At 43.6% G+C, this 26,624-nt stretch overlaps 2 protein-coding genes across 2 annotated transcripts in view; both read left to right on the top strand.

The window, feature by feature from the left end:
• Positions 1 to 8,179, top strand: part of COL25A1 (collagen type XXV alpha 1 chain) — a 305,319-nt gene extending 297,140 nt beyond the window's left edge. Inside the window, exons 37-38 of the mRNA XM_082237135.1 lie at positions 5,694 to 5,779; positions 8,055 to 8,179. Of these exons, the coding sequence (XP_082093261.1) occupies positions 5,694 to 5,779; positions 8,055 to 8,073 (105 nt within the window). The 3' untranslated portion in view covers positions 8,074 to 8,179. The remainder of the gene's footprint in view (positions 1 to 5,693; positions 5,780 to 8,054) is intronic.
• Positions 8,180 to 10,213: 2,034 nt separating this feature from the next.
• Positions 10,214 to 24,828, top strand: ETNPPL (ethanolamine-phosphate phospho-lyase). Its single transcript, XM_082237006.1, has 13 exons — positions 10,214 to 10,371; positions 12,803 to 12,921; positions 13,051 to 13,210; positions 14,981 to 15,055; positions 15,634 to 15,727; positions 17,194 to 17,310; positions 19,505 to 19,587; positions 20,376 to 20,601; positions 21,625 to 21,779; positions 22,074 to 22,163; positions 22,416 to 22,546; positions 23,038 to 23,105; positions 23,790 to 24,828. Exons 1-13 carry the CDS (start codon positions 10,319 to 10,321, stop codon positions 23,922 to 23,924), a joined length of 1,506 nt encoding a protein of 501 aa, XP_082093132.1. The 5' UTR covers positions 10,214 to 10,318; the 3' UTR covers positions 23,925 to 24,828.
• Positions 24,829 to 26,624: the final 1,796 nt, after the last annotated feature.

Below are 26,624 nucleotides of genomic sequence, written 5' to 3'. Positions count from 1 at the left end.
AGGTTTCCATCGTTTATCAGCTGCCTCGCTCTCTAATGTTTGATTTGGGAAAACACAGGGAGGCCCCTGCGCTAATTATATCTCCTGTGCAAATGTCACCGCATGCTTTCAGGCACATAAATATCCTTCAAACAGTAACATTAAAGATGCAGACAACCCATGATTAAAGCAGAGGGATGAAATAATACATTGTTCATTTTTGAAATAAAATCTCCCAAGCTTTTATAGTCCATAAGCAAAATTTTTGCTCAAAGCAAATTATTTATTTCTGGACGTCACATCACAGAAAATGAATGATTATTATTTTGAAGGCAGCCCTGTATACAGAAGTTTTTAATGTTTAATGTTTTGGGTTTTTTTCCTGTTTCTGTATATGCTGGAAGCTGCCCAGAGTGGCTAGGGCAACTCAGTCAGATGGGCAGAGTGCAACAACAACAACAACAACAAATCACAGAGCTGGAAAAGGTGCAGAAATGGTGTAGATCAAGTATAGTAGAGAGACTTCACCCCCCCCTCCAAAAAAAACCCCTCTCCCCTATAAACCCAGTGTCATAATAATCTCCTTTGTGAAACTGACTGCCAATAGATTCAGAACAGGCAAGATAAAATGCTTCTTCACACCATTAATCTATGGAATTCACTGCCACTAGGTGCCCCCTTGCTTACATTATCTAAAAAGGGGATTGGCCAATTCCATAGAGCAGCAGTAAAGAAACTAAGGTCTGGAGGCCAAAGAGGCTTCCCGATCTGCTCCTCGGAATTCTCCCCACACACCTCACTTGTCTGCCTGGCTGGAACGTGCCCTTGAACTCTGTTAATGCCTCTTGCTTGCCTAGATAAAAACAGGCGTGTGTCTGTAGAAACTTGCCCACTGTATCAGTGTGATTAGCCTTCTACAGACTCAAAAAGAAAATAACCCCCAGTTCTGGAAACAGGCACTGGCAGATTGGCATGCTGTTGGCTTCTCTCTAGAAACATGCTCTGTCACTGCTTCCCACCTCCCTCCGCATGAAGGAATGGAAAAACACTACCTACATAAACAGTAAAAAGTGCCAAGCCCATAGGCGTTAAGCCAGTATTTCCAGTTAAAGTTCTCTTCAAAAGTTCTTAGCCAACTCTTTAACCTTGATTTAATGGTGCCATTACGCTGAGATTTTTCCCCACCCAGCCACATGGGTGCATCATGTAAATCCCCCCCCCCAGCTGTTAACTATCCATAGATAAGAAGTTCCTGGTAATTTCATTGTTTCAGTCCTTTTCATTTGCAATTCCTTGTTTCCACTTCAGCAGGAGGTAGAACGGTCAATGAACTTTCCATATTTTTCACTATCTCTTATGTGATTGATTCAATGATGGGCTCTTAATATTCTTTAACAGGAAAAAACTTTTGAGGGGAAATATCTCCTGCCCGAAATTCAGCATTGCCTTTAGGATTGGTTACATGTAGTAACTGTTCCCTACTTGCTGGTTTTAATAACGCAATAAAGGCAGAAACGTGCGCAGCCAAAATCAACAAGCCTTATGTTATTACATATACTTACTGCTTTTTACGGTGCACGCGATGAGGGTATTCACATGTGCCGTTCATTCTGCAGAATGTGACACCTTTCTCTCGCACGGAATGTAAGTCTCCAAATGTAAATTTGGAATGCTTTTCAAGCAGCTGTAGAAATATACGATGCCTCGGGTGCTCAGACAGCTCTGTACAAGGAAGAAAACAATGAAGAAAATGACGTAAAAATCCTGGTACTGTAGGCAAAAGGGGGCTGAGGATTGTTAATCCCTTGCAGAGCTACAATACCTAGTGCAGTTTACCAAACAATCCCTCTTCCTAGGGAATATCAAAATATAAAAATTATCATATTCAAAGTTTATCAACGTATTTGTCACAGACGTGTGGAGTTCTTTAAGCACCTAGCAATGGTCGTCCATTGACTAAATAGCCTCGGGCAGTGTGCATACAGTGACAATAAGTGCCACTAAAGATCAGCTTTAGTGGCACTTATTGGGCACTGATAAGTCTCCCCTGATAAGTAGTGTTTCGCTGATAACCCTTGCATGTTTTTAGGGGCCCTTGATATTGAGGCTATTTGTTACCACTAGAGGGCAGGCATTGACAAGGAAGAGTGTTGTCCTTAAGAGCCCTTATAGGTTCCCTCACTTGTTTATTTCATTATCAGGCACTGAAACAATGCCCAGACTTTGTTGGTTCTTGTTTACATTTAGTTCGAAACCAAAGTTTGTAACTAGGTCACCATTAAGCATGTGAGCCCAGAGCTACAGCTCTTGCATCATAATGCAGAACAGTTGAAAAAGAAAAAGAAAATTAAAGGCAGTAAAAAAAAAAAACAACCAACCAGCTTTGGAGCACAAATTTAGACTGCCTAGAATTTCAACAGCCTGGCTGGTTTTAAACCAAATTGATTATTTATTCTGCCAGGTTTTCGGATGCAACCAAGAAACAGATGATGGAACATGCGTAAAAGGGCAAAAAATAGTTTCTGTTTTATCTGAGCAAACCCATGTTTCAGAATATAAATATTGATTTCATGATATCCACATGACAAGATGGGAAGAAGTTGCACTCCAGTGGTTTGCACGTCAAATGGGCTCTGCTGGGGCATTTGCACCATGCCAACCTCACTGCTGTGTTGCCCCTTGCCCTCCAAGTACACCACAGCAATGGAAGGTCAGGTAAAAGGCAGAACCACTCTGCTCCACCAACCTCTACTGTTCAGAAGACGCAAAGCTGGCCATTGGTTCCATCTCCTCTGTCTTTCTCAGAAAGGGGAAGCTTGGGTTCACTAGAGACTGGAAGTAATAGCCCACTTCAGAAAGTAATTGTATTCCTTTGCTTCATGTTGGCCATTCGTCTTTGCTTTTCCAATTCATTCCACTTGCAGAGCAGTTGACACTATTCTGATTGCATTTGAGTTCTTCATAATAATGATGCAAAAAAACCACACCTGTCCTTTGTAGGTCTCTGGGCCATCTGACTCACTTTGTAATGACATCCCCCTTTCTTCTTAATAATAATAATAATAATAATAAATTTTTATTTATATCCCGCCCTCCCCAGCCGAAGCCGGGCTCAGGGCGGCTAACAACACTAAAAAAGTGCAACAATATAAAAACATCATAAGAATTAATTAAAATCAAAATTAATGGCAACCATAAACTAAAATATTGTAAAGATTGCTGAAGGAGGGAGTCAGGCTGTGCCCTAACCAAAGGCCTGGTGGAACAGCTCTGTCTTGCAGGCCCTGCGGAAAGATGTCAAGTCCTGCAGGGCCCTTGTCTCTTGTGACAGAGCGTTCCACCAGGTTGGAGCCGCAGCCGAAAAAGCCCTGGCTCTAGTTGAGGCCAGCCTAACCTCTCTGTGGCCTGGGACCTTCAAGATGTTTTTATTAGAGGACCGTAAGTTCCTCTGTGGGGCATACCAGGAGAGGCGGTCCCGTAGATACGAGGGTCCCAGGCCGTATAGGGCTTTAAAGGTTAAAACCAGCACCTTAAACCTGATCCTGTACTCCACTGGGAGCCAGTGCAGCTGGTATAGCACCGGATGAATGTGATCCCGTAGCGAAGACCCCGTAAGGAGTCTCGCTGCGGCATTCTGCACCCGCTGGAGTTTCTGGGTCAGTCTCAAGGGCAGCCCCACGTAGAGCGAGTTACAATAATCCAGTCTGGAGGTGACCGTCGCGTGGATCACAGTGGCTAGGTCAGGGCGAGAGAGGTAAGGGGCCAACTGCTTAGCTTGGCGGAGATGAAAAAATGCCGCCTTTGTTATAGCTGCAATCTGCGCCTCCATAGAGAGGGAGGTATCGAAGATTACACCCAAACTCTTAACGGACGGTGCTGGCACTAATTGCACCCCCGCAAGAGATGGGAGTTGCCCCCTCAATCCCATATCGTCCCGTCCCAGCCAGAGGACCTCTGTCTTCGAAGGATTTAACTTCAACCGGCTCCCACGTAACCATCCAGCCACAGCTTCCAAGCATCTGATCAGTGTGTCTGGGGCCGAGTCAGGATGGCCATCCATCAACAGATAGAGTTGGGTGTCATCGGCATACTGATGGCAGCCCAGCCCAAAACTCCGGACAAGCTGGGCGAGGGGGCGCATAAAGATGTTAAAAAGCATCGGGGAGAGAATCGCACCCTGAGGCACTCCACACACCAAGGAGTGGCGGGATGACAGTTCCCCCCCAAGCGCCACCCTCTGTCCCCGACTAGAGAGAAACGAGCGCAGCCATTGAAGGACTGCGCCCTGGATCCCCACGTCGGCGAGGCGGTGGTCCAAAAGTTCGTGATCGACCATGTCGAAAGCTGCTGACAGGTCTAGAAGAATCAGCAGCCCCGACCCGCCTCGATCCAGCTGTCTACGGAGATCATCTGTTAGGGCGACCAGAGCCGTCTCGGTCCCATGACCAGCGCGGAAGCCGGACTGGAATGGATCTTTCTTGAATGTATTTAGAATCTGCCAGCTGATATGCATGATCACTTCATTCATCTGATGATGTTAGTTAGGGCCACAAAGCTTGGACCATGATCTATCTGCTAGCCTGAAAAGCCACAAGACTCTTTGTTATGCTTTTCTTTTCTTTTCTTTTCTTTTACTATAACAGACTCAGGTGAGCCCATTTCTGAAACTATTTATGGCAGCTTATTTGTGCCGAAATTTAGCCAGGGTGTGTAGAAATAACTGTCCAAAATGCATCCATATCTTCAGTAGCCCAGGTTCATAGAATCACTGAATTGTAGAGTTGGAAGGGACCCCAAGGGTCATCTCGTCCAACTCCTTGCAATGCAGGAATCTCAACTAAAATATCCATGGCCGATGGCCATCCAACCTCTGCTTAAAAACCTCCAATGAGTCCACAAACTCCTGAGGGAGTCCATTCCACCGAACAGCTCTTACTACCAGAAAGTTCTTCCTGGTATTTAGTCAGAATCTCCTTTCTTGTAACTCGAATCCATTAGTCCTGGTCCTTTTCACCAAAGCAGGAGAAAATAAGCTTGCTCCATCTTCCATGTGACAGCCCTTTAGATATTTGAAGATGGCTATCTTATCTCTTCTCAATCTCCTCTTTTCCAGGCTAAACATACTCAGCGCCTTCAACCATTCCTCATAATTCTTGGTTCCCAGACCCTTGGTCATCTTAGCTGCTGTCCTTTGCACACAGGAGTGGATAAAAATGCAATTGAAATTCCTACTTGCCTATTGTTCTAGGATCCAAGCTTAGTACATAACAGCAATAAATAAGTACAGTAAATAGTATTTCAACCTCCGGTCTGCTGCGAAGGGAAATGGCAACAAGCTCCGTGTCGTCCCATTAAGGAAGCACACGGTCCAGGCTGCTAGGGCGTTGGGGGTGAGTGCCAGGGCTAGGCCCCCCCCCCCCGAAAAATCCCCACTTGGACTCCTTGGCAGGTTTTGAATAAATATCTACAAATTTATTAATAGACTAGATGACAGATAAGGTAATGAAATGTACAATTTTTAACATGAAGAGAATAATAAGCACAAGCAAATCAGAGAAGGGAGCTGAGGGAAGTCTTGGGAGGGAGAGGGAGGAACGGGGAGGGGGGATAAAAAGGGGGGAAATAATGTAATTGACTATTTGGATTGATTGAAATTCTTTAGTAAAAATATAGTTTAAAAATAATAATAATTAAATAGTATTATTCCATCTCAGGTGACTCTTTACCCACGATTAACACTACATGGGAGAGGAATTGAGGACAAGTGTACATGCCACTGCTACCCTGCACAAATCAGAGGGTGACTGTCTATACTAGGAAGCTGGCTGGACTTGCGTAGGCTACCTGGTTGCTTTAGAACCTTGCTTTTTCCAGGGTTCTAAAATGTACAGGGAGTAGAACGTGATCAAATGTACGTGAGCATCCACTCTTGCGGAGGGCGATGGAGGGAGCAGGGGTAAGCTTGCTAGCCTCCACACAGTGTTGGTCCCATGGTGAGAAAAACACCTTAAGAGGGCTAGCGTGTCCCTCAAATCTGAAATTATTCTAATTGGCTTTTGGAAGGCATGGGTATAAGCTGGGGTTTAATTAGGGTAATTTATCAGGAGCATTAACACATTCTAATGTGCAACCGAGCTATAATGCTAGGGTAGTGGTACATATTTTAATAAATGGATAAATAATAGCATGTTGCACTTTCCCTGGTAAGGCCCACTGAATTAGCTGAGTACATCTAAGCTGGGCAATCTTCCAGTTATGGGTTGGCACCAAGTCAGAAGCTTCCCTCACATGGTGCAGCAACATTCTGCACTCCATGGGTGGAGCTAATCTGCTGCCCAGGATAGAAGACCACTGGCAACTCTGTTAAACCGTGGCAGAAAAGTATAATAAATTGTGCTTTAAAAAAAAAACAAAACCAACCTAATTTTTTAATGCTTAAGAATTCACAACAATGTTAGAAGCTGATTACTTTATTGTTCCCCCCCCCCATAAGGATTTGCTTCACTTTGCTTTCAAAAATCCCATTCAATTTAAAAATAAATATCACCCTTCCTTCCTCAAAAAAGAAAAAAAAGGAAAGAAAACGTACAGGACCCCTGACAGTTAAGTCCAGTCATGAACAACTCTGGGGTTGTGGCGCTCATCTCGCTTTACTGGCCGAGGGAGCTGACGTTTGTCGGCAGACAGCTTTTCCTTCCTCAAAGCACCTCCCCAAAACTGGTGGCCAGCAGCATAATTTAAAAACAAAGTAACTTTATTAACAATGAAGGCTTACTTACTTGAAATACCATAGTAGGCCTACCCTGCATAGTTCCTTTCACGTCATTGTCGCTAGGGGCATTTCCACTCACTGGGTTATACGTAACTAACTTTTGCTCAAAGTAGACCCACTGAAATTAATGGACCTCAGTTGGGCATGCTCATTAATGTAAATGGGTAAATGCTAGCTTCCTAAACCCACCCACCCCACATCCAAGATAGCAGAAATCATACATGCACATCAGAGGCTATTGGAATTTATAGAAATGGGAAAAGATTGTCACAGGAGGCCACCACAGGAAAATGTGAGCAGGGCCTTTAAAATGGAATGCCACCTCGCCCAAGCTGCACCTGCAAGATGTTTGTAATTTTATTTATTATTACATTTATATCCCACTTTCCCCCATCTCCATTGTTATCTTCACAACTGAGAGGATAAGAGACAGTGACTGGCCCAAAGCCACCCAGTGGGGTTCATGGCCGAGCCAGGATTTGAACCCTGGTCTCCCAGGTGTCAGTGCAGCACTCTAACCCCCACAGCACAATGCTGATGGTACAAGAATCCCGGTCTCCACATTGTGTGCAGACAGTGCCCATTGCTGGCTCTGCAGTTGCCTCACTCGCCATACTAAGGGTGTTGCCATCTAGAAAAGGTGGGTAGGGTTTCCTTGTGGTAAAGGTAACGCTGCAAAACAGGTTAGTTCTTCACAGAGGGGAACACTATCCATGCCAACCATGACAACTATATGCCTCCTCCAGACTAAGAGGTGATATATCAGCTTCTAGAGTGTGAGAACAGGGGAGTCATTGCTTTCACGTCCTGCCTGAGGGCTCTTATGTTCTTGCAGCATTTTGATGAGATCACTTTTTAACCAAGGTGCCAACCTTGAACTTGTGAACGAGATTTTGCCAAAATTTGACAATCCCACCAAATTTATCAACCAGTTTCTGCATCTATTTTGTATGCTAATGGCATTAGGAAGTATACACCACCTGCCATAATGCTGATTACATCTTCCATAACTACCTATTCACACCAACAGAGGGAAGGGTGTGGTGATAAACAAAGAATGCGAGCTAGTTGGATCTCTATTTTCCTGCCTTTAGCCTTTCCTCCTGAAATAAGGGGATAATAACATTAGCAGCTTACTTCACTGTGTTTGTATTAGGATTACTAAGGCTGTGTTAGCATGTTCCAGCAAGAACAACAAGGGACCTGGTAGCCCCTGAGGCTTAACTTGACGTTGTTAAGGTTGGCTTGTTTGTTTTGGTGAGTTGGAGTGCACATCGTTAGACACATGAAATGTTCTTCTCAGTTGGCATATCCATGCATGATGCTACAGGCCGAAAGGGAAGAGAGGTTATTCAACAGATGCAAGAGAACAGGTGTGCCCCATTGCACTGTGGGCACAAAGAAAAGAAAGACCCACTCCCATTTAAAGAGGACCATTTATCTTCCATATCAAGCTGGCCACTTGGAGAGGCTCTACTCCGCCCAATTCTGATGGCATTAAATTTGCATCTCAATTCCAGTTCAACAGCCCTGCAGGGGAGTCTGTCTCTGAAACTTTTTGTTCCTTTTTTGGGTTTTGTTCCCAGGGTGAGTTACAGCAATGCAACCGTGCAATCAAGAACAAGTAAAAGAAGTAGAACTGTCTGTGTACAAACAAGTGCATCTTGTAGCACAATATATAGATTAAGCAAAACAGAACAGGCGGAGTCCCATAAAGATGAAATAAAAAAATTCCTTCCAGTAGCACCTTAAAGACCAACTAAGTTAGTTCTTGGTATGAGCTTTTGTGTGCATGCACACTTCTTCAGATACGAAAAGATGGACCTTAGCTGTCCAAGGCCAGGACAAAGAGGTGTATCTTCAGCATAATCTGGAAGTTGTCCAGTGAAGATGCTCCTGTGAGGAGGGCTGCCACAAACAAAGCCCACTTCTGGACAATGCCTTTCCTAGTGAATGCAAAGGGAAACTCTGATCCTAAACCTGTGCTGCCATGTGGGATATCTTTGGGGGAAGAAAAAGCAAAGGGGTAAACTAAACAAATACGAAGAAGTGAAGTTGGATGGCGCCTTGTACACCCCCTCCCAGCAACTCCTGCTGCCAAGCTAGTGCCAAACACATCGCTCTGCTTTCCTTTGGATCACGAAGGATCCAAAGGATGCAGAGACGGGGCATTTGTGGCCCCTCCACATTGTGCTGCCTTCCAGGTCCCATCAGCATCCCAGCCAGAATTGCCAAGGGTCAGAGATGGTCCAACAACCCCTTGAGGGGACATAGAATCATAGAACTGCAGAATTGGAAGGGACCATAAGGAAGAACAGCCAGTCCAATCCCCTGCAATGCATTGTCCAATGTGGTGCTCAAACCTATAATCTAGAGATTAAGAGTCTACCACTGAGCAGTGCCGGATTTATGTATAAGCTAAATAAGCTATACCTTAGGGCCCCACTCCCTTGGTGGCCCCACAAAAAATTAAAGAAAAAAACGGGATGAACATTTCCAAAATATAAGATAAAAAACAAATAAAATAAAACCTCCATACAGCAACAGTGTTTTGTGTTGTGTAGGCTCCTATTTTGTTATGTGCAAATAGTTTTGATACCTATTAGGTCCATAAATTAGGGACGCGGGTGGCGCTGTGGACTTGCTGATCAGAAGGTTGGCATTTCGAATCCCAATGGGGTGAGCTCCCGTTGCTCAGTCCCTGCTCCTGCCAACCTAGCAGTTCGAAAGCACGCCAAAGTGCACGTAGATAAATAGGTACCGCTCCGGCGGGAAGGTAAACGGCGTTTCCGTGCGCTGCTCTGGTTCACCAGAAGCGGCTTAGTCATGCTGGCCACACAACCCGGAATCTCTCTCTGCCAATAAAGCAAGATGAGCGCCGCAACCCCAGAGTCGGCCATGACTGGACCTAATGGTCAGGGGTCCCTTTACCTTTAGGTCCATAAATTACCATATAGAATATATTCAATACAAAAAACTGTGACAATTTGTTGCTGACAAAGGACAGCTGGACCTATAATGGGCCCCATTACCTTCAGCAGCTTAGGGCCTTATCAAACCTAATTCCGACCCTGCCACTGAGCTATCTTATTGGTTGATTTGGATTATATTGCTGTGCCGCTTTGCACTGCAATGAATCTCAAAGCGGCTTCCAAACAGTCAAGAATAACGACCTTATTTATTTATTTATTCCCTGCTTGCTCTTTGCTGCAACGGACTGAACGGAGCTAACCCCTTGGGAAATGTTCCAGTGGAGAGACGGTGGTGGGAAGACCAGCCGGGCTGAAAGCGGGGTGTGGAATACTCCGGATTCCGGGGCGACGGAGTGGGGTGGTTTGAGGACTACCTCGTGCGGGTAAAGAAGAAGAGGTGGCTGGAAGCCAGCCTTGGCACTTTTGGCGGGTGGCGCGGAGATGGGCGGCGCGCAGGAGGCGGGGCCTGGGCGAAGGACGCGGCGGCCCCTGCCGGGCATGGGATAAAAGGCGAAGGCGGCTGCCCGGGAGCAGCGCAGGGCGAGATCCCCGGGGCTGCAGAGAGAGAGAGAGCAGGCGCGCGAGACCAGGCACGATGGAGATGTACAGCAAGGCAGAGACGCTGGAGCTGCGGAAGAAGCACATCGGGTGAGCCAGAGGCGCAAAGCCAGGGGGGCCGAGAGGGGCGGAGGGCGCAGGCATGCAAAACTCTCGCGCGCCCCAGAAAAAAACTTCCCAACTTTTCACCCCACATTCTGCAATCGCTCTCATTCTTCCTCCGGCACGATTGTTATTTATTATTAAATTTGTATACTGCCACTCATCCGTAGAACTCAGCTAACAGACCCCGGCAGGTCCTCTACCTGCAAAAGATCTCTCTAGCGGAGATGGTGGCCGGGATCCCTCTGCGGTTGGGAGTGGGGTGCAGAATCAAGGTGGTGGGTCTACACTCATCCTGGCCAGATCAAACTCTGAACCAAATCGAAAGGGGGTGGAAATCAACCTACCAAAACCTTCTTTGCCCTGTCCCTGCCATCCGCAGAACTGCCACTTTCCCTGTGTGAAAAGCCTCTGACATTATCTTGCAGTAACGTATTTCATAGCCCTAAATTGTCACATTTTCTGAAAGGATCCGTATTTGATCATTTGAATTATCACGAATATTTTCTTTTTCATAATTAGAAAGGATTTAAAAGCAACACTTTTAAATAGAAATAGAAAGGATTTAAAAGCAACACTTTCAATGGGAAAGTCAAGCACATGCTTTAAAATCTCCTCTTGAAATCCATGGAAGTTGCAGCATGCTTGTTTGGAGATTTCAGTGCAAATCTGTGCATTTTTGCAGATGTTCGGACCCACAGTTTGCATAGAATTTAAGTCTTTTAAAGCACTTAACTTTTGGTGGGTCGTATTGCTTACCTAATTTCTTCCCCCCCCTTAAAAAAAGAACACTTTAAAAAGTTTTTAGCACTTTCTAGAAGGCTTATTTCTAAAAAAAATCCAAACGGTTTTTTTAAAAAACATATTTCTTAGAAACAAAAATGGGGAAATGCTACACTTTCAGTGACACTTAGAAATGCCCTTCCCTCTCTCTCTCTCTCTTTGCCACGCAATCAGCTGAAGCCCTGCTGATAATGAAAATTATTCACTTCTCTGGGGTGTGATACTCTGGGGTGTAATGCTTGAATACTGTACAAAACCCCACCTGGCAGTCCAAAAAATCTCCTTTGCCTCTGTGCATAGGACATCTGTGCCCTTATCTAACCCCTGTATAAATAGTCAGATTAACAGCCAGGAAGGTGGATCAGTGTTTGACCTTCCAAAGGAAACTTGGACAAGTGCAGTAAATGCACAGAGGTGCATGTGATGTCAGTGGCATTAAACAAGCATGCAAGATTGTGTAACCAGTTGATACACTGTACTCACAGTCCTTGCATAACCCAAGTGGATCCTGGGCGTTTTGCAAAGCCAAGCCTGGAATTCTGCCCGCCAGAGAGGCGAAAAGTTCTGTGCAAACTCTGAGAGTTGTTGTCTCCCTTGGATTATTATTTCATCCTTAATACAATAATAAGCTATTTTGGCTCCATTGGCATACAGTAGAAGCTGGGAACCAGCTAAAGATACAAAAGGCCAGCCAAAACAAGCAAAAGGTTAGGGCTCAATTCTTTGGGGCTGTCTTCTTGTGGTTCATTAAAAAAACCCTAGGAAGAGACTTACTCCACGTTGCATTGTTCTCCCCTTCTCATGCACACTGCTTAATGCACGGGAGTCCCTACAGACACACTGGGAACCCCTCCCTTCCCCATTAGCAGCCCTGCTGTGCAGACAGCTCTCTCATGGAAGCAGCTGTATGCACCCAATGGAGAGTGTGGAAGAGGAAATGGATGGAGCCTTTTTTGTGTGGCGGGTTTGATCCTTTCTTAATGAATGGCCCCCAATTTCCCCAGTCTATGCTGTTTGTGGACAGGGAACAAAACCCTGTGCATGTCCAAAATAACTCTGTTATCTGGCGATTGGCTTGGTGTGTTGAGCAATATATCACATTTAAGTTATTGTCCTTTTCACAGGTGGGAAGAGATGCCAAATTTTCCCTAAGGCAATTCCTGTAGAGTGGTACCTCAGGTTACATACACTTCAGGTTACATTCGCTTCAGGTTACAGACTCCGCCAACCCAGAAATAGTACCTCGGGTTAAGAACTTTGCTTCAGGATGAGAACAGAAATTGTGCTCTGGTGGCATGTCAGCAGCAGCAGGAGGAGGCCCCATTAGCTAAAGTGGTGCTTCAGGTTAAGAACAGTTTCAGGTTAAGAACGGACGTCCAGAATGAATTAAGTACTTAACCAGAGGTACCACTGTACTATGATGAGTGTTCCATGAAGCCAGCCATATTTACACTTGGAAAGACATAATTTACTATTTCCCCCTCACTGACTGAGTCTTTCCAGGACAATGCTTGAGGACTCCTGATAGACCATAATGAATTTGCTGCATTTACGTGTTTGTACAAGTGTATGCAGTGGTCTGGAGAAGGAGCTTTTCAGCAGACCTAAACTAAAGCAATGCTTTTGTGCTTTTCAGGCCCTCATGCAAGGTCTTCTTTGCTAAGGACCCCATTAAGATTGTGTGTGCCCGTGGGCAGTATATGTTTGATGAGAACGGAGAAAAATACTTGGACTGCATTAACAACGTAGCACATGGTAAGAACTATGGCGTAATATATGTTGACAGCTTTTAAAGTGCTCCCATTCATTTTAGGTAGATTTGGGGTCCTTTTTCAGGTGCTCTCAAATGGGTTCATTGACTTCTCTTCGCTTGGTCCTTTCCAGTTGGACACAGCCATCCAGATGTGGTCAAGGCTGCAGTGAAACAGATGGAGTTACTCAACACCAATTCTCGCTTCCTGCACGACAATCTGGTCCAGTATGCCAAGCGTCTCACTGCGACCCTCCCAGAACCTCTCTCTGTTTGCTACTTCGTGAACTCTGGGTATGGCTGAAGGACTTTTCATTGCTATTATCTTTTGGAAACTTGTATAAATTAACTTCTACATTTTAACAGCTTTGGGAGATGATGAGAGAACAGAGTTAACAAATATAGGGCTTTCTAAGGTTGTGCCCAGGTCTTCATGTGGGCAAAAATTCATATGGTCACAGTATTTGTTTATCTTTTACATTTCTATCTCATCTATGCATGCATGTTTATTTGCGGGACCGCCTCTCCTGGTATGCCCTGCAGAGGACCTTAAGGTCCATGAATAACCATAGTTTAGAGGTCCCGGGCCCTAAGGAAGTCAGACTATCCTCCACCAGGGCCAGGGCCTTTTCAGTGATGGCTCCGACCTGGTGAAATGCTCTGTCCCATGAGACTAGGGCCCTACAGGATTTAACCTCCTTCCGTTGGGCCTGTAAGACAGAGCTATTCTACCTGGCCTTTAATCTGAATTCAGCCTGGTCTTTTATTTCCCTTCTTCCCTTCCCCTCCCCTTTTATGAAGATCACCTGCTCTGAGACCCCACAGCTAATTCTCCCCTGGCCTCCTCACTGGCCCAAGTAGGACCAATTCAGCCAGCTAGCCCTGGGGATTATCTAATGTTTATTTCCCCTAAAGTGATTTCTGAATTTTATTTTATTGTTATTCATGTGTTATACTGTATTTTATGCTGCTTTTACAATTGTTTTTAATTTGTTGTTAGCCACCCTGAGTCGAGTTTTTGAACAAGGAAGGGCGGAGTATAAATAAAATTATTATTATTATTATTATTATTATTATTATTATTATTATTATTATTAGTTTCCCTTGTTCCTATTTTACTCTTGCAACAACCCTGTGCGGTAGGCTGAGAGACAATGGGGGGAAAGCTTCATGGTTGAGTTGAACCTGGTTTTCCTAATCCTAGTCTGAGACTCTGTACTTTCAGCAGATAAGGGTTATGACTCTGCAAATGAAATCTCTGCAGAAGGAGGTTTCACTAGATACAATCAGTTTTACCAGATACAAAACACAGGAAGAAGCTTGCTGCAAAGGAAACAACAGATTGCAGCGCGAGGGTTTCTCCAAATGCAAAACAACCAGATTGTGCAATGGGGAACTGTCTCCCCCTCTCCCAGGCCTCTTTGGATCAGTCCAAGGAATTCCTCCCATCAGCTCCAATGCATTCAGTGAGCTCCATGCCCACAGGGGCTCCTCAGCTAGTGATTTTCTGTGTACACAGCAGGCCACATCTCTTCATAGAATGGGAAGGCTTCACATACAGGCAGCAGCAGATCATGTCCACAACCTGTATGTCCCCTCATTTTCCTGGGCAGCCCTCAAGATTAGCAATGTAAACCAAAGCTGAGCTATTCACAAGTTCATATTTTGTGTCCAGCTGTGGATTTTATGATAATCAAGACATGAACAAATGTGCAGAATTCACCGAGGTTTAGATGTGATCGCTATGGGATGCTTTAGTTGAGATTCCTGCATTGCAGGGGGGTTGGACTAGATTACCCTTGTAAGTCCCTTTCAACTCTACGATTTTATTTCCATGTGTGGGTCCATGTGAAGCGACTCTTTGGCTTTCCAACCCAAAGAGAATCCTGCCCTCATTCAACGTTTTCACTCTGAATCCAATAGGTGTGCTATTAATCATTTCTAGGGGATTAGAGTTTGGCATATGCCTGTCTGGAGTTATTTTATTTTTGCCTTTAAAAAGTTTATTATGTGGCTCTCCTGTTACAATAGCTGCTTTCATTGCCTTCTGATTTTGTCCTGCAGATCTGAAGCAAATGATCTCGCTTTGCGCCTGGCCCGCCAATACAGGGGCCACCAAGACGTGATTACACTTGACCAGTAAGTATGCTGATGGTATGGATGAGATCAGTTTGTTGCAACATGATGCAGATAGGTCAATCTGTTCAGTCTGTAGCCAAGCACCCAGAGCCCCATACATGAAGATTCTGCATGCAAGGAGCTTCCCTGATCACAGTTAGTTTCTTATTCACCTCAAATGAGGTCACTGATCTGCACACAGTGATCTGTAAATAAGTGTATCCATTAACTTCACCAAGACTTCTTCATTTTAACTCAAACCTCTGCTTTGACTCATCCGTTTCTGTGAGGAAGGGGTTGCCTCTGCATAGTTGTATGTCATAGAGGGAAACGGTCTACTAATTCCTATTAATTAGAGAATATTTGCATTTGTAGTTCAATAATAATAAATATTAAAAACAATGAAAATTGTGAACAACGACATTGAATATGTTGCTGTAGTGATACCGCATACAGAAAACTAAGGTTAAATTGAGATTCTTTGTCAGTTTAGGTGCAAAACTTATGTAAAACATGTACAAAACTAACCTGTAACAGAGTCTGCTTCTGTTGAACTCTTTCACACTCTGGAGTCACTTTGCATCCATCTTCTGTTTCAGTGCTTATCATGGCCATGTTACATCGCTGATTGACATCAGTCCATATAAATTTAATCAACTGGGGAAAGAGGCCAAAAAGGAATTTGTACATGTGGTAAGTAATTATTATACTGGATTCTTACTGCCCTTAGCATATTTCTATTCATTGCAGATACAAATGAAATGCAAAGCTAAACTGCATAGCAATACCTCCACAAAAATCAATAGATGCTATTTAGTGATATTTTGGTTGGCCTAATCAATGTAAGGGGACGCGGGTGGCGCTGTGGGCTAAAGCCTCAGCGCCTAGGGCTTGCCGATCGAAAGGTCGGCAGTTCGAATCCCCGCGACGGGGTGCGCTCCCGCTGCTCGGTCCCAGCGCCTGCCAACCTAGCAGTTCGAAAGCACCCCCGGGGGCAAGTAGATAAATAGGTACCGCTTACCAGCGGGAAGGTAAACGGCGTTCCGTGTGCTGCGCTGGCTCGCCAGATGCAGCTTTGTCACGCTGGCCACATGACCCGGAAGTGTCTCCGGACAGCGCTGGCCCCCGGCCAATAGATGTGAGATGGGCGCACAAACCCCAGAGTCTGCCAAGACTGGCCCGTTCGGGCAGGGGTACCTTTACCTTTAATCAATGTAAGAAGCCTGGGGCGCTTCTTACAAGATGAATTGTATATGGACAGAGATATATTTTGTCCTGAAAAATGCAAGATACAGTAGAAAAAGCATGTTTTTAAAAAACAAAAGCAAAAAAAATTGGTAGGTTTCTGTATCCAAGAGTCTCTTAAGAAATGGCTCTTAATTGTCATGAGGAATTCATGGACAATAAATCTGACAGTGGCTAGTAAGCATAGCTCTCTTGCAAGGTTCAGCATGAGCAGGCCCCAAGATCTGGAAATCATCCTGCCTTCTAGATGCCAATCCACCCTCCCCTCATGATAGGCCTGGCTTAAAGGACCCCTGCACACACAGATCCCTACACACTTTGAAGCCCCTTCAGACTGATGTCAATTAGACTGATGGACAACAGGGGCAGACTTTAGTAATATAGCTCCCTGAGTGAGGACCATTTTTTGTGCCCCTTCCCCCTTATTTTCACAATAATTCTTTTTGGTGCAGTTTACCCTTATTTATCCATATAAATATAAGTTTTTAAATTATTTTGTGCCCCCCCTCAGCCCGGCACCCTTCCAGATCATGGGGAGAAGCAGCAGAAGATTGCTCTTCCAAGCATCTAATAGGGGGTCGTTGAGAACAGATATTGAACTAGATATGAGTCAGTGTATGTTATTATGGTCTCAGTTCTTTGCCGTTTCTGCCTTCTATCCCACTTCCTGGAAAGCCAGGGATACGGAAAACCTGTGGACCTATACATTAAAATACTGGAAATGTTAAGGTCCTCTTGTGCCTCTGATGCATGGTTTCTTATTAACCTGCTGTGGGAAGATTTAGAAGAAAATCAGCATGTCCTACGTGAGGTGCACACCAGATAGGGTTTTTAAGGCCAGTTTTGTTCCTGTCGGAGGAGGAGCCAAGGACAGTGCATTCAAAGATTTCAGATCTTCTTTTGCCACTCTTTAGGCTCCTTCACCAGATATATACAGAGGAAAATATAGAGAGGACCATCCAGACCCAGGAAGCGCTTATGCCGATGATGTGAAAAAGATAATTGAAGAGACTCAGAAGAACGGCCGCAAGGTATGTAAACAATGAAGGAACATGAAAGCCTGCTCAGATTGTGTCCTGGAAAATGCTCAATTAGGTGAACTTGACTGCTTTATATAGTAATAATAATAATAAATTTTATTTATATCCCGCCCTCCCCAGCTGAAGCCGGGCTCAGGGCGGCTAACAACAAAGTTCTCTTTGCCTCAATTCATTCATAGAAAAATATAGCTGGAATTTCTTTTGTTTTTACTGGATTCCTGGATTTTAAGGTGCCTTCTACCCCCCCCCTTTAACTTGCATTCAAAACTCTCACAAGAAAGTAATAGGTAAGGATTGAGTAAAGAAGAAGAAAGGAATAAATAAATCTAAACCTCCGTTTCATACGTAAGAGTAGGCTTAAAGCATAAAGCACTATTTTGATTGTGCTCTGAAACTTCACATAGAACTTTTGCTGAAATTAATGTGGCTGTACGTAGCAACAGTTAAAAGGCACAGGATATAATGCACTGCAGTGTACAGCCTCTGTTCCTAAAATCCCCACCCAGTTTGAGCCCTCATGCCTAAAGGGGACTTATGTTTATTTATTTTTGCAACAACACAAAATCATACAAACTACCAAACAGATTAACAAGAAGAAATATATAAAAGCCCAGCAGCTTCTCAGAATTTCTCACGGGGGGTGTCCCAGTGCAAAGAGAAGCAAATCAGTAGGATCCAGTGGAATGTTGCACTTTGAGGATCCAGAGACATGAATTTAAATGCTAGCTCATGTGAACAAAAATTACTCAAAGCAGTTGACAAAATGGCAAAGTAAGCTGTTGATTTAAAACATAGCATCTTAACACAAGTAATGATATAGGAACTTGCTGACTTTGGTGTGGAGAGATATTTCTAGAACTCGCATGGAGGCTTGTTATTATTAGTCACTTCTTTTCCAGAAAGGTGAACTCGAAGGAACTTGCAAAAGCAAACAATACAAACAAGAATAAAGACAACCTAAAATGCCCAGCAGTAGTGATTGGAGCCACTATTTCCCCATCACCTTAAAGTCCAAAGGAGCCCACCCATCTGTCTTTAATTCCTTATTGAGATTTATAAAAAAGAAACTAACGGATAGTTTCTATTTTCCCCCCTTTGTCTGTTTCCTCCCTTCCCCCTCGCATTATCTTCCTCATAGGTTCTGGTGCCGTAGACCTCTGCCAGGAGCAGTTGATAAAGTTTCACAGACTATGGGGAGCCTCCTACTGTCTGGCTGTAGTATACCTCTTCGAATATAGTGTACGCTTCTTTACACGTTACCACACGACCTTCTTTCCAGGAAGACTGCACTGCTCAAGCTTGCATGGACCCCTGCTGATACTCGGGGAGGGTTGTGCAAGAGTGAGGGAGGCAGTCAGTTAAATAGCACATTTGGGCTGACCCTCCAGGCAGACTTGGGGGAGAACAAAGGCATAATGCTGAATGCAGAAAATGTAAGCTTCCAGTTCCAGTCTATCTGATCTGCTGATGTTGATTCCTGATCCCAAATAACCTTTTTTGGTTTGTTTGTTTTCATTCCTAGCTACTGGAATCACTTCAGCTGTAGGCTCTGTCTTTTTGTCAAATGCCTCATCCTGATTTGCTCTGCATCCGTTTTCCTTCTTCTTCTTCTGAAGCAGGGGTGCCCAAAATACAGCTCTGCACATCTTCAATGCATTTGTTTGTTTCCCATTTTGAGCCACAGGAAAGGGGTTAAATCGGCTATCACAGAATGCCATGTGAATGAAGCTGATGGAGGTTCACGAGTTCACAGGGTGAAGCTGATATAAAGACTATAAAGGACCTTTAGTAATTAAATTATTGAAATGTGGACAATCATTAATAATAAATAGATAATAAATAACTCATCGGAACTTCCAGTATCACATTTGTATTCTGCAAGAATAGGCCGACTAAATGAGTTTTTAAATAAATGTGCACAGTAAATCCAAGACTTCGAGCATTGGGTCAATCATGAGCTGTAGAATTATGCTGGATGCTTGCCCTGGCATTGAAAAACTGGGCACCTCTGCCATTTTTGTTGTCGTTACTGTTGCTCACAGCTGTTCAAGATGCAACATAGCTATCCAAACTGCATATTCATTTATCTCGCCTGTTTTCATAGGGTTCGTGCCTGTAGCTGTTGTTTCATTTGCAAACGAGTAAGCAGGGGAATGCTCTTCTTATAACATCTTCTCTTACTTAGATTGCAGCCTTTATTGCTGAGTCCATGCAGAGTTGCGGAGGCCAAGTAATTCCACCTGCAGGCTATTTCCAGAAAGTGGCAGAGTATGTATAGTGCTTGGGATGGGTTACTTACAGCAGGCTACTTACTAAAAATCACAGGAAGAGTCTACTTATTTGGTTCTTTGTGTAGCTTTAATCTTTGTTCCTTGAAATTTAAAACTGCTACGATTATTTTTTTTTATTTCTGTAAATAAATATTGCCCAGTAACAAGAGATGCCTTTCTCAAAGTAGCTTTTGGCAATTCAATCCAAGGCCAATAAGTTGGTGGGGTGGTACATAAGGAATATAAGTATTGCTCAAAGTTCAGTGATGGCAGACAAATTGGATGGCTTTAAAAGAGGACTAGACAGGATAAGGTTATTCATGGCTACTAGCCAGTTAATGTGTTATCACAGTCTGCTTATGGGATTCCCATAGGCAACTGGTTGACCCATTGAGAGAACAGGATTCTGGGCTAGTTGCAATGAACAGCATGACTTCTTATTGCACAGTAGCTCTGAGGTGATCTGCACATTAAGAAAAATCACATGGTACATCATTCCTAGAACTTGAGAATACAGGAGGCCCTGCGCATTGTGTGTATCAGATCTTTTTATCCAATATTTCAACACCACACATATCCTTCTGTGACTGGACAGAGTGAACTCAGGTCAACTTTATCCATCTTCTGGCCATGCTATAAAGAGCATATGGCCTGATAAGCACTTTTCTGAATTCTCAGCTGTAAATGCCCCTTGCAGGACCATAATTGAAGTCTTCATGTAAACACTCCTACATGACAGTGACACATCACAGTGAGACATCTGTTCTCTTCCCTTTTTATTTTCAGCACTGTCCGCAAAGCGGGTGGAGTTTTCATAGCTGATGAAGTCCAGGTCGGTTTTGGTCGAGTTGGAAAAAAATTCTGGGGATTCCAGCTACAAGGCGAAGACTTTGTGCCTGACATTGTCACTATGGGGAAGCCAATTGGCAATGGCCATCCCATGTCTTGTGTAGTTACCACCAGAGAGATTGCAGAAGCTTTTGGTGCCTCTGGACTGGAGTACTTCAATACGGTGAGCTTCTCTTCTAACAGCATCAGGCAACATCTGGCCCTGATCCATCTCTTATGTATGGTGTGAAGTGAAATAGCACCTGCTTTCTCAATCCATTTGGCAGAACTTCATGCAATCTGGGCCAATGTCTTTTGGATTCTATGACCATAGGTGCAGCAGTGGCCCAGGGGGTGGGGGAGCAGCAGTGACAGAATGTTACTGTGTAGGCCAGCACTGCCAACCCAGAGTTCCTCTGCCCTCACTGCTGCCCCAACCCCATCTCATCTCCACACAGCACTGCTGCATAGGCATGAAGTATTATTATCTTTTGAAGACACTGGTGGCACACCAGGAGGGTGGGGAAGACGAGCGTGCTCTCAATTCCCCATTAAGCACAAGGTGATAGGAAATATTCAGCCTAGTAAGGTTTGACCATACGTTGCAATATCATGCATGCACCAATTGAGTCTCATACTGAATAGATGCTCAGGTTGAACTTCTTAATGCCTAAATGAGACTTTGATTGAAAATGTACAGCTTCATCATGCAAATAATATTGAACACATGGTCTCTTGTGTGTATATGTAAAACCAGTACATGGTGCTTACTGTTTTATTTCTTTAAAAGTGGAGTTGGAGCCTTGTTGTTGTTTAGTCGTTTAGTCGTGTCCGACTCTTTGTGACCCCATGGACCAGAGCACGCCAGGCACTTCTGTCTTCCACTGCCTCCCGCAGGAGCTGGAGCCTAAGTTATAGCAAAGCTTTACTCTATGTAGGAAAGCAGTACAAACCCTGTGGTGTTTTACCCCCTTCAAACTTTTCAAAATAGAAACTGTGAAGAAGAAATATGACACTCCATAGCACCACATAAGGTGCAAGTTAAAAAGATAGAAGGGAATTTGCACCCAATATTTCTTGTTTGCCTAAGAAAATAATCTGATGCCAAGCCCCGTCTTGCTCAAAGCATTCATCAAAATCTTTGGAGGAAAAAATAAGTGAGGCAGCAATAACCTGTTTCTTCTTGGTCATTTCCCCCCCCCCTCAGTTTGGGGGCAACCCAGTGTCCTGTGCAATTGGACTGGCTGTTTTGGACGTGATAGAAAAAGAAGATCTCCAAGGGAATGCCACACGTGTTGGAAACTATCTCACTGGACTACTGAAGGAACAAAAAGAAAAGCATCCACTGGTGGGAGATGTCAGGTAGGCCCAACAGGGTAAACATAAAAAGTTTTAAGATCTAGAAGAATATATAACTAGGGGTGGCTTCTTCAATCCAAGGACTGCATTGCCTTCTGAAGACCCAGGAGACGCATTCCAGTGGAGGGTGCAATCATACCCATCCCCCACCACTGACAACTACTGAATAACAGATCAGATAACTGTTTTGTACAGGAGACCTACCTGCAAAACTATTTGGAGCTGTGTGCCTTTTGTGCAACACTGAGATTTGATTGCTGCACCTCTGATTCCCTCCCTTTTCTTTATATTTTTCAGAGGTGTTGGTTTGTTTGTTGGAGTGGATCTTGTGAAAGATCGACAAAAGAGAATGCCTGCCACTGCTGAGGCCCAGCATATTATCTACAAGTAAATATATACTGGCTTGCTTTAGATGTTCCTTTCATCAGTTTTAACTTTACAACTTCCAGGCTAGACATTCAAACTGAAGGAGCTGAAATTCATAGTCAGGTCAGGGCTGAGCAACTGAAGATGCCCTCACGACTTACCCAGAATCATGAAACACAGCTTTAAAAGGGACTGACTGCGTTATAATTTCACATACCTAAATGCATTTTGGAGTTTGCATTCCAAATTAAATCTGTGTTCCCTTCTAATCAGGCTGAAAGAACAGAGGATTCTTCTGAGTGCTGATGGACCTTATCGAAACATCTTGAAATTTAAGCCACCCATGTGCTTCACTATGGAAGATGCAAAGTTTGTAGTTGATCAGATTGATGAGATCCTCACAGGTAAGCATTCTTGCATGCCTACCGATTCCTTTGTATATATGGCCTCCAATTTTGTTCTATAGGTAACAGAGGTAGTTAAGAGTGTGGCAGAGAACTGGGGAAGGAGGGAGAAAGGGGTGCAGTGGCTGTAGCCTTTCTTAGTGTCTTGACACATTTAAAGATATAGGAAAGACTTTGCAACTCCAGATGCCAAAATCAGATAAGAAAGAGTGGCCAGGATAAGCTTGTGACCCATTGCAGAGATGTCTGATCATTGTTGGAGATGCAACATTAGATTATGTAGACTGCAGAACCTGGACTGATTTAGCCAGGATAATTTCAGCTCCCAGGTGAACTCATAGTGGTAAGTTGGGGATAGGTTGCTTGTTGCTGAAACGTGTCTTAAGTGAATTCTAAAGAAATTTATCTAGTTCTACAAGAACTTTTTCTTTACATTTTGCGACTTCTGTGCCTAATGATGGAAAACCTACTCCTTCCTTCTCTTGTCCCAGATTTAGAAGATTCAACAATAAACAGGACCAGAGATGAATTACCAACAAGTGTACAGAGTAAAAGAAAAGTAAGTTGGAAACCCCAAAATGACACTGCCAATAAATATAGTCAAAAGTAATCTAGATGGACCATTGTCCTGGCTCAATATAAGACAGCTTCCTAAGTTCCTATGAGCTGTCTGAAGACTTTCCTGTCTTATAAAACTTCACCCATGTACCTCATGTTTAGAGCTTTCTCTCAGTACACTTTATGTCATGCCATGCTCTCCCCCCTCCCAATCCTCATACAAGCTGCTCAAAACTCACCTATTCCATAAACCATTGCCATAACCCATAGTCATAACTGACATAATGCCTAAATTACGTGCATGCAGCTGCATTTGCTCACATCATTCTGTTCTTATCCTTGGCTTTGCATCCTTCATCTCTGCTGATTTCCTACACTTGCCTCTCTTCTGTCTCATGCAATGTCTAAAATTTGATTGTAAACATCTCAGGGACCTGTTTTGCGCTTGGGTCCTGGCCTCAGCTTTTCCACAGGCATCTGGTTAGCCACCGTGAGAACAGTGTGCTAGATTAGATGGGCCATTAATTAGCCGAATCCAGCAAGCCCTTCTACATTTTGCACCAATGATTACCGATAACCTAGAACCACAGGCTTGTAAAATATGTGGTTCTGGCAGTTCCCATGGCATCAAATATCTGCTGATGCCAATATCTGCATATTCAATCAAATTGTGCATTTGTTTTAGATGCCCACAGATGGGAGTTCCCAGCTTGAATGCATCAATGAAAGCATAAGCCATATCAATGGAAGTGCCTGCAGACAAAAAAATGGATTTTATGCTGAAAACAACACAATGCCTTGCAAAAGGATCAAGACATGAAAAGAAAATTCTATAAATAAGAATAACTATGTACAGTTGGGTTTGTTTAAGGATGTATGGGTTTGTGCAATAATTGGTAAGAATATTGGCTAGTTATACATTACGATGAAGCATCCATTTACTTATGGTCTAAATTTGGAGCATCATGCTTTGCAGCCACAGTACAATGGTAGCATGGCCTCATTTGTTTCAGATGTCTAGCTGACTGGCAGTCACTGATGTGTCTTTGTCCTTTTGGAATCTCAGTGTTCAGTATTGAGATTTTAATAATTTCCCCATGTTTTAATGGTTTATTTGTTATACTGTGCAACTTTCTGGTGGGGCAATTCATGCCAATGCTGAAATAAATAGAAATGTTATCTTGTAAATCTTACATGCAATCTAACAGAGGACACATGGAACAACCAAGAGGGTTCCACGAAAACCTGCCAATCAGCTTCTTAGGCTGCCACCCTATCCACATTTACATGGGAGTAAGTTCCACTGAACTCAGTGCAGCCTGCTTCCTGAATGTGTGGGGTTGCACTGTTGGTGGAGATGGGAGTGAGTCCAATCCCACATTCAAATGGATTTCAGATTTAAAAAAAAATAAAGGAGCATACACAGCACCTATTTCCACACACAATTTCCCCTTCCAGCTAGGGATGCACACTGGAGCAATATTGTAATATTGAATGACAAAGATTTTATAATAATTATTAATTGTACAGTATTAACTATATTGAAAATGAAAACTTTAAAGCACTGCTGTATTTAGACAGTATGCCTTCTTGGTCTATATTTGCCAGTTGTATCTCTGCTGTTATCAGTGTTGTTTATGAACTCTGTTAGGACACCAGTTTGTTTTCCATTTACTGGAAACTCTTGTTTATTCCAAAAAAAATAAAGCTATTTTTAACCTACAGGTCATTGTGTCATGAAATGAATAACCATCAATATTTAATAATTACTTGGTAAGGTTACATTCTTCTTAAAGTTGATCTTTGGCCTCATTTACTCATCTCAAACTAGGCTTGGCTATAAATTAACATGATTAATGCATATGGGTATTCCTTTCTTGGAGAAGATGAGTAATGGTCCAGAGGTTGCAGGTACATATTGCTGAGTGTGCACAAGCATTCTAAATTATGCAAAAGTAATAGTGAGCAACCCTAGGAGACAGAGTCCACATTTGTGCACAATTATATATAGATACAGATATAGACAGATTTATATAAAGGTAAAGTTTATATAAAGTTTACTTTATATAAGTATAAGTAAACTTTGGAAAAGTTTCAACTGGTTCATTATTGTAAATTCCCTTCAAAAGTCTGTGCAGTAGTCTCAGATCCACTCCATCCAGTGCCGTATTTACATATAAGGCAAACAAGCTATAACTTAGGGCCCCATTCTCTTGGGGGCCCCCAAAAAAATTAAAGGAAAAAAAACCTGGGTACTGCTTATTGTATTTCAGTTCAACAATTACTTTGATAAAATACATTTTTTTGTTAGGTGCAAATGGCTTTAGATACCTATTAGGTCCATAAATTACCATATAGCATATATTCAACACAAAAAACGACAATTTGTTGTGGGCAAAGGACAGCTGGACATAAATAAAGGGCCCCATTACCTTCAGTAGCTTAGGGCCTCATCAAACCTAAATCCAGCCCTGACTCCATCCCTCTGTACTGGGATCTCTTTGCATGTTCAGACCCAGAAACCTCCCCGCTAAATAAATTCACACTTGTCTCAAATTTTGGTTTGGTTTTTGGCAGAATTTAGGCCACAACTTTATTGATTGCAGAAAGTGATTGGTTGCATAGGCTCCGGTTCGACTAGCTCCCTGCCAAGCAGGTAGCGCTGACTCAGGGTTCCAGCATAGGTCAGCCAAGGGTGAACACCCGGATGAGTGGAAAGCCAGGAATGGGCTAACTCCGCCACGCAAATGTCCCCCTGGCCTAGACTCAGGCACAAACGATTGAGTCCCTGGATTCCTTTAGCGGAATACCCTTCACATAGGAATGGCGAAAGCATTCTCCCATCCCTATAACCTGAACCAGAGCCTATCTGCAACCTTACAAGTTGTGACGATTTGCTATGCAGCAGGCGAAACCCAGATGGCAACAGCCAATCAGCCAAGTGGGGAAAATTCCTGCCATGCCCGTCCCAACGACAGACAACACACGATGGCATAGCAAGGTTAAGTGCAAAGCCCTAAAAATAGGGAGAGGTGGGCGGGTGTTCCAAATGCACACGCCGAAAGAGGAAGCTCTGGGTCACATGCATGGGTATAAATAGGTCCCTTGAACCGTTTGGACTGCATCCCATTGGCCAGACTGCACCCAGCTATGAGGGACCTACCAATCAGGTGTTGTGGCTGACCAATCGTACCCACCCACAAGACAGGGTGTTGATTTCTAAGTCTCACCGTAATACGTGCCCTCTTTAAGGGAGGATTCGATTTCCAAAAACATTGTGAAGACACTATGCTATCTGTCAGTGATAGCACAAGAAAAGGAATTTCTACAAAACAGGGCAGGTCTAATTCAAAGATAGCTCTTCAACTCTATGAGGAAGAGCAACCTAAGCTCCCATCTCCGTTACTGTTCTGTATCCCAAAACAAGCAGACCTGCTCAGTCGCTTGTCCACAGACACCCTTGAGCTAAAATTTCTGGCAAGAGGCACCTAATGCATGGGAAACGTTTGTGAGCCGAGCA

The sequence above is a fragment of the Podarcis vaucheri genome (genome assembly GCF_965113315.1).
Source record: "Podarcis vaucheri genome assembly, chromosome: 9".
NCBI classification, from domain to species: Eukaryota; Metazoa; Chordata; class Lepidosauria; order Squamata; family Lacertidae; genus Podarcis; species Podarcis vaucheri.
Note: the sequence above shows the minus strand (reverse complement) of the source record. Positions and strands in the feature narration are given on the sequence as shown.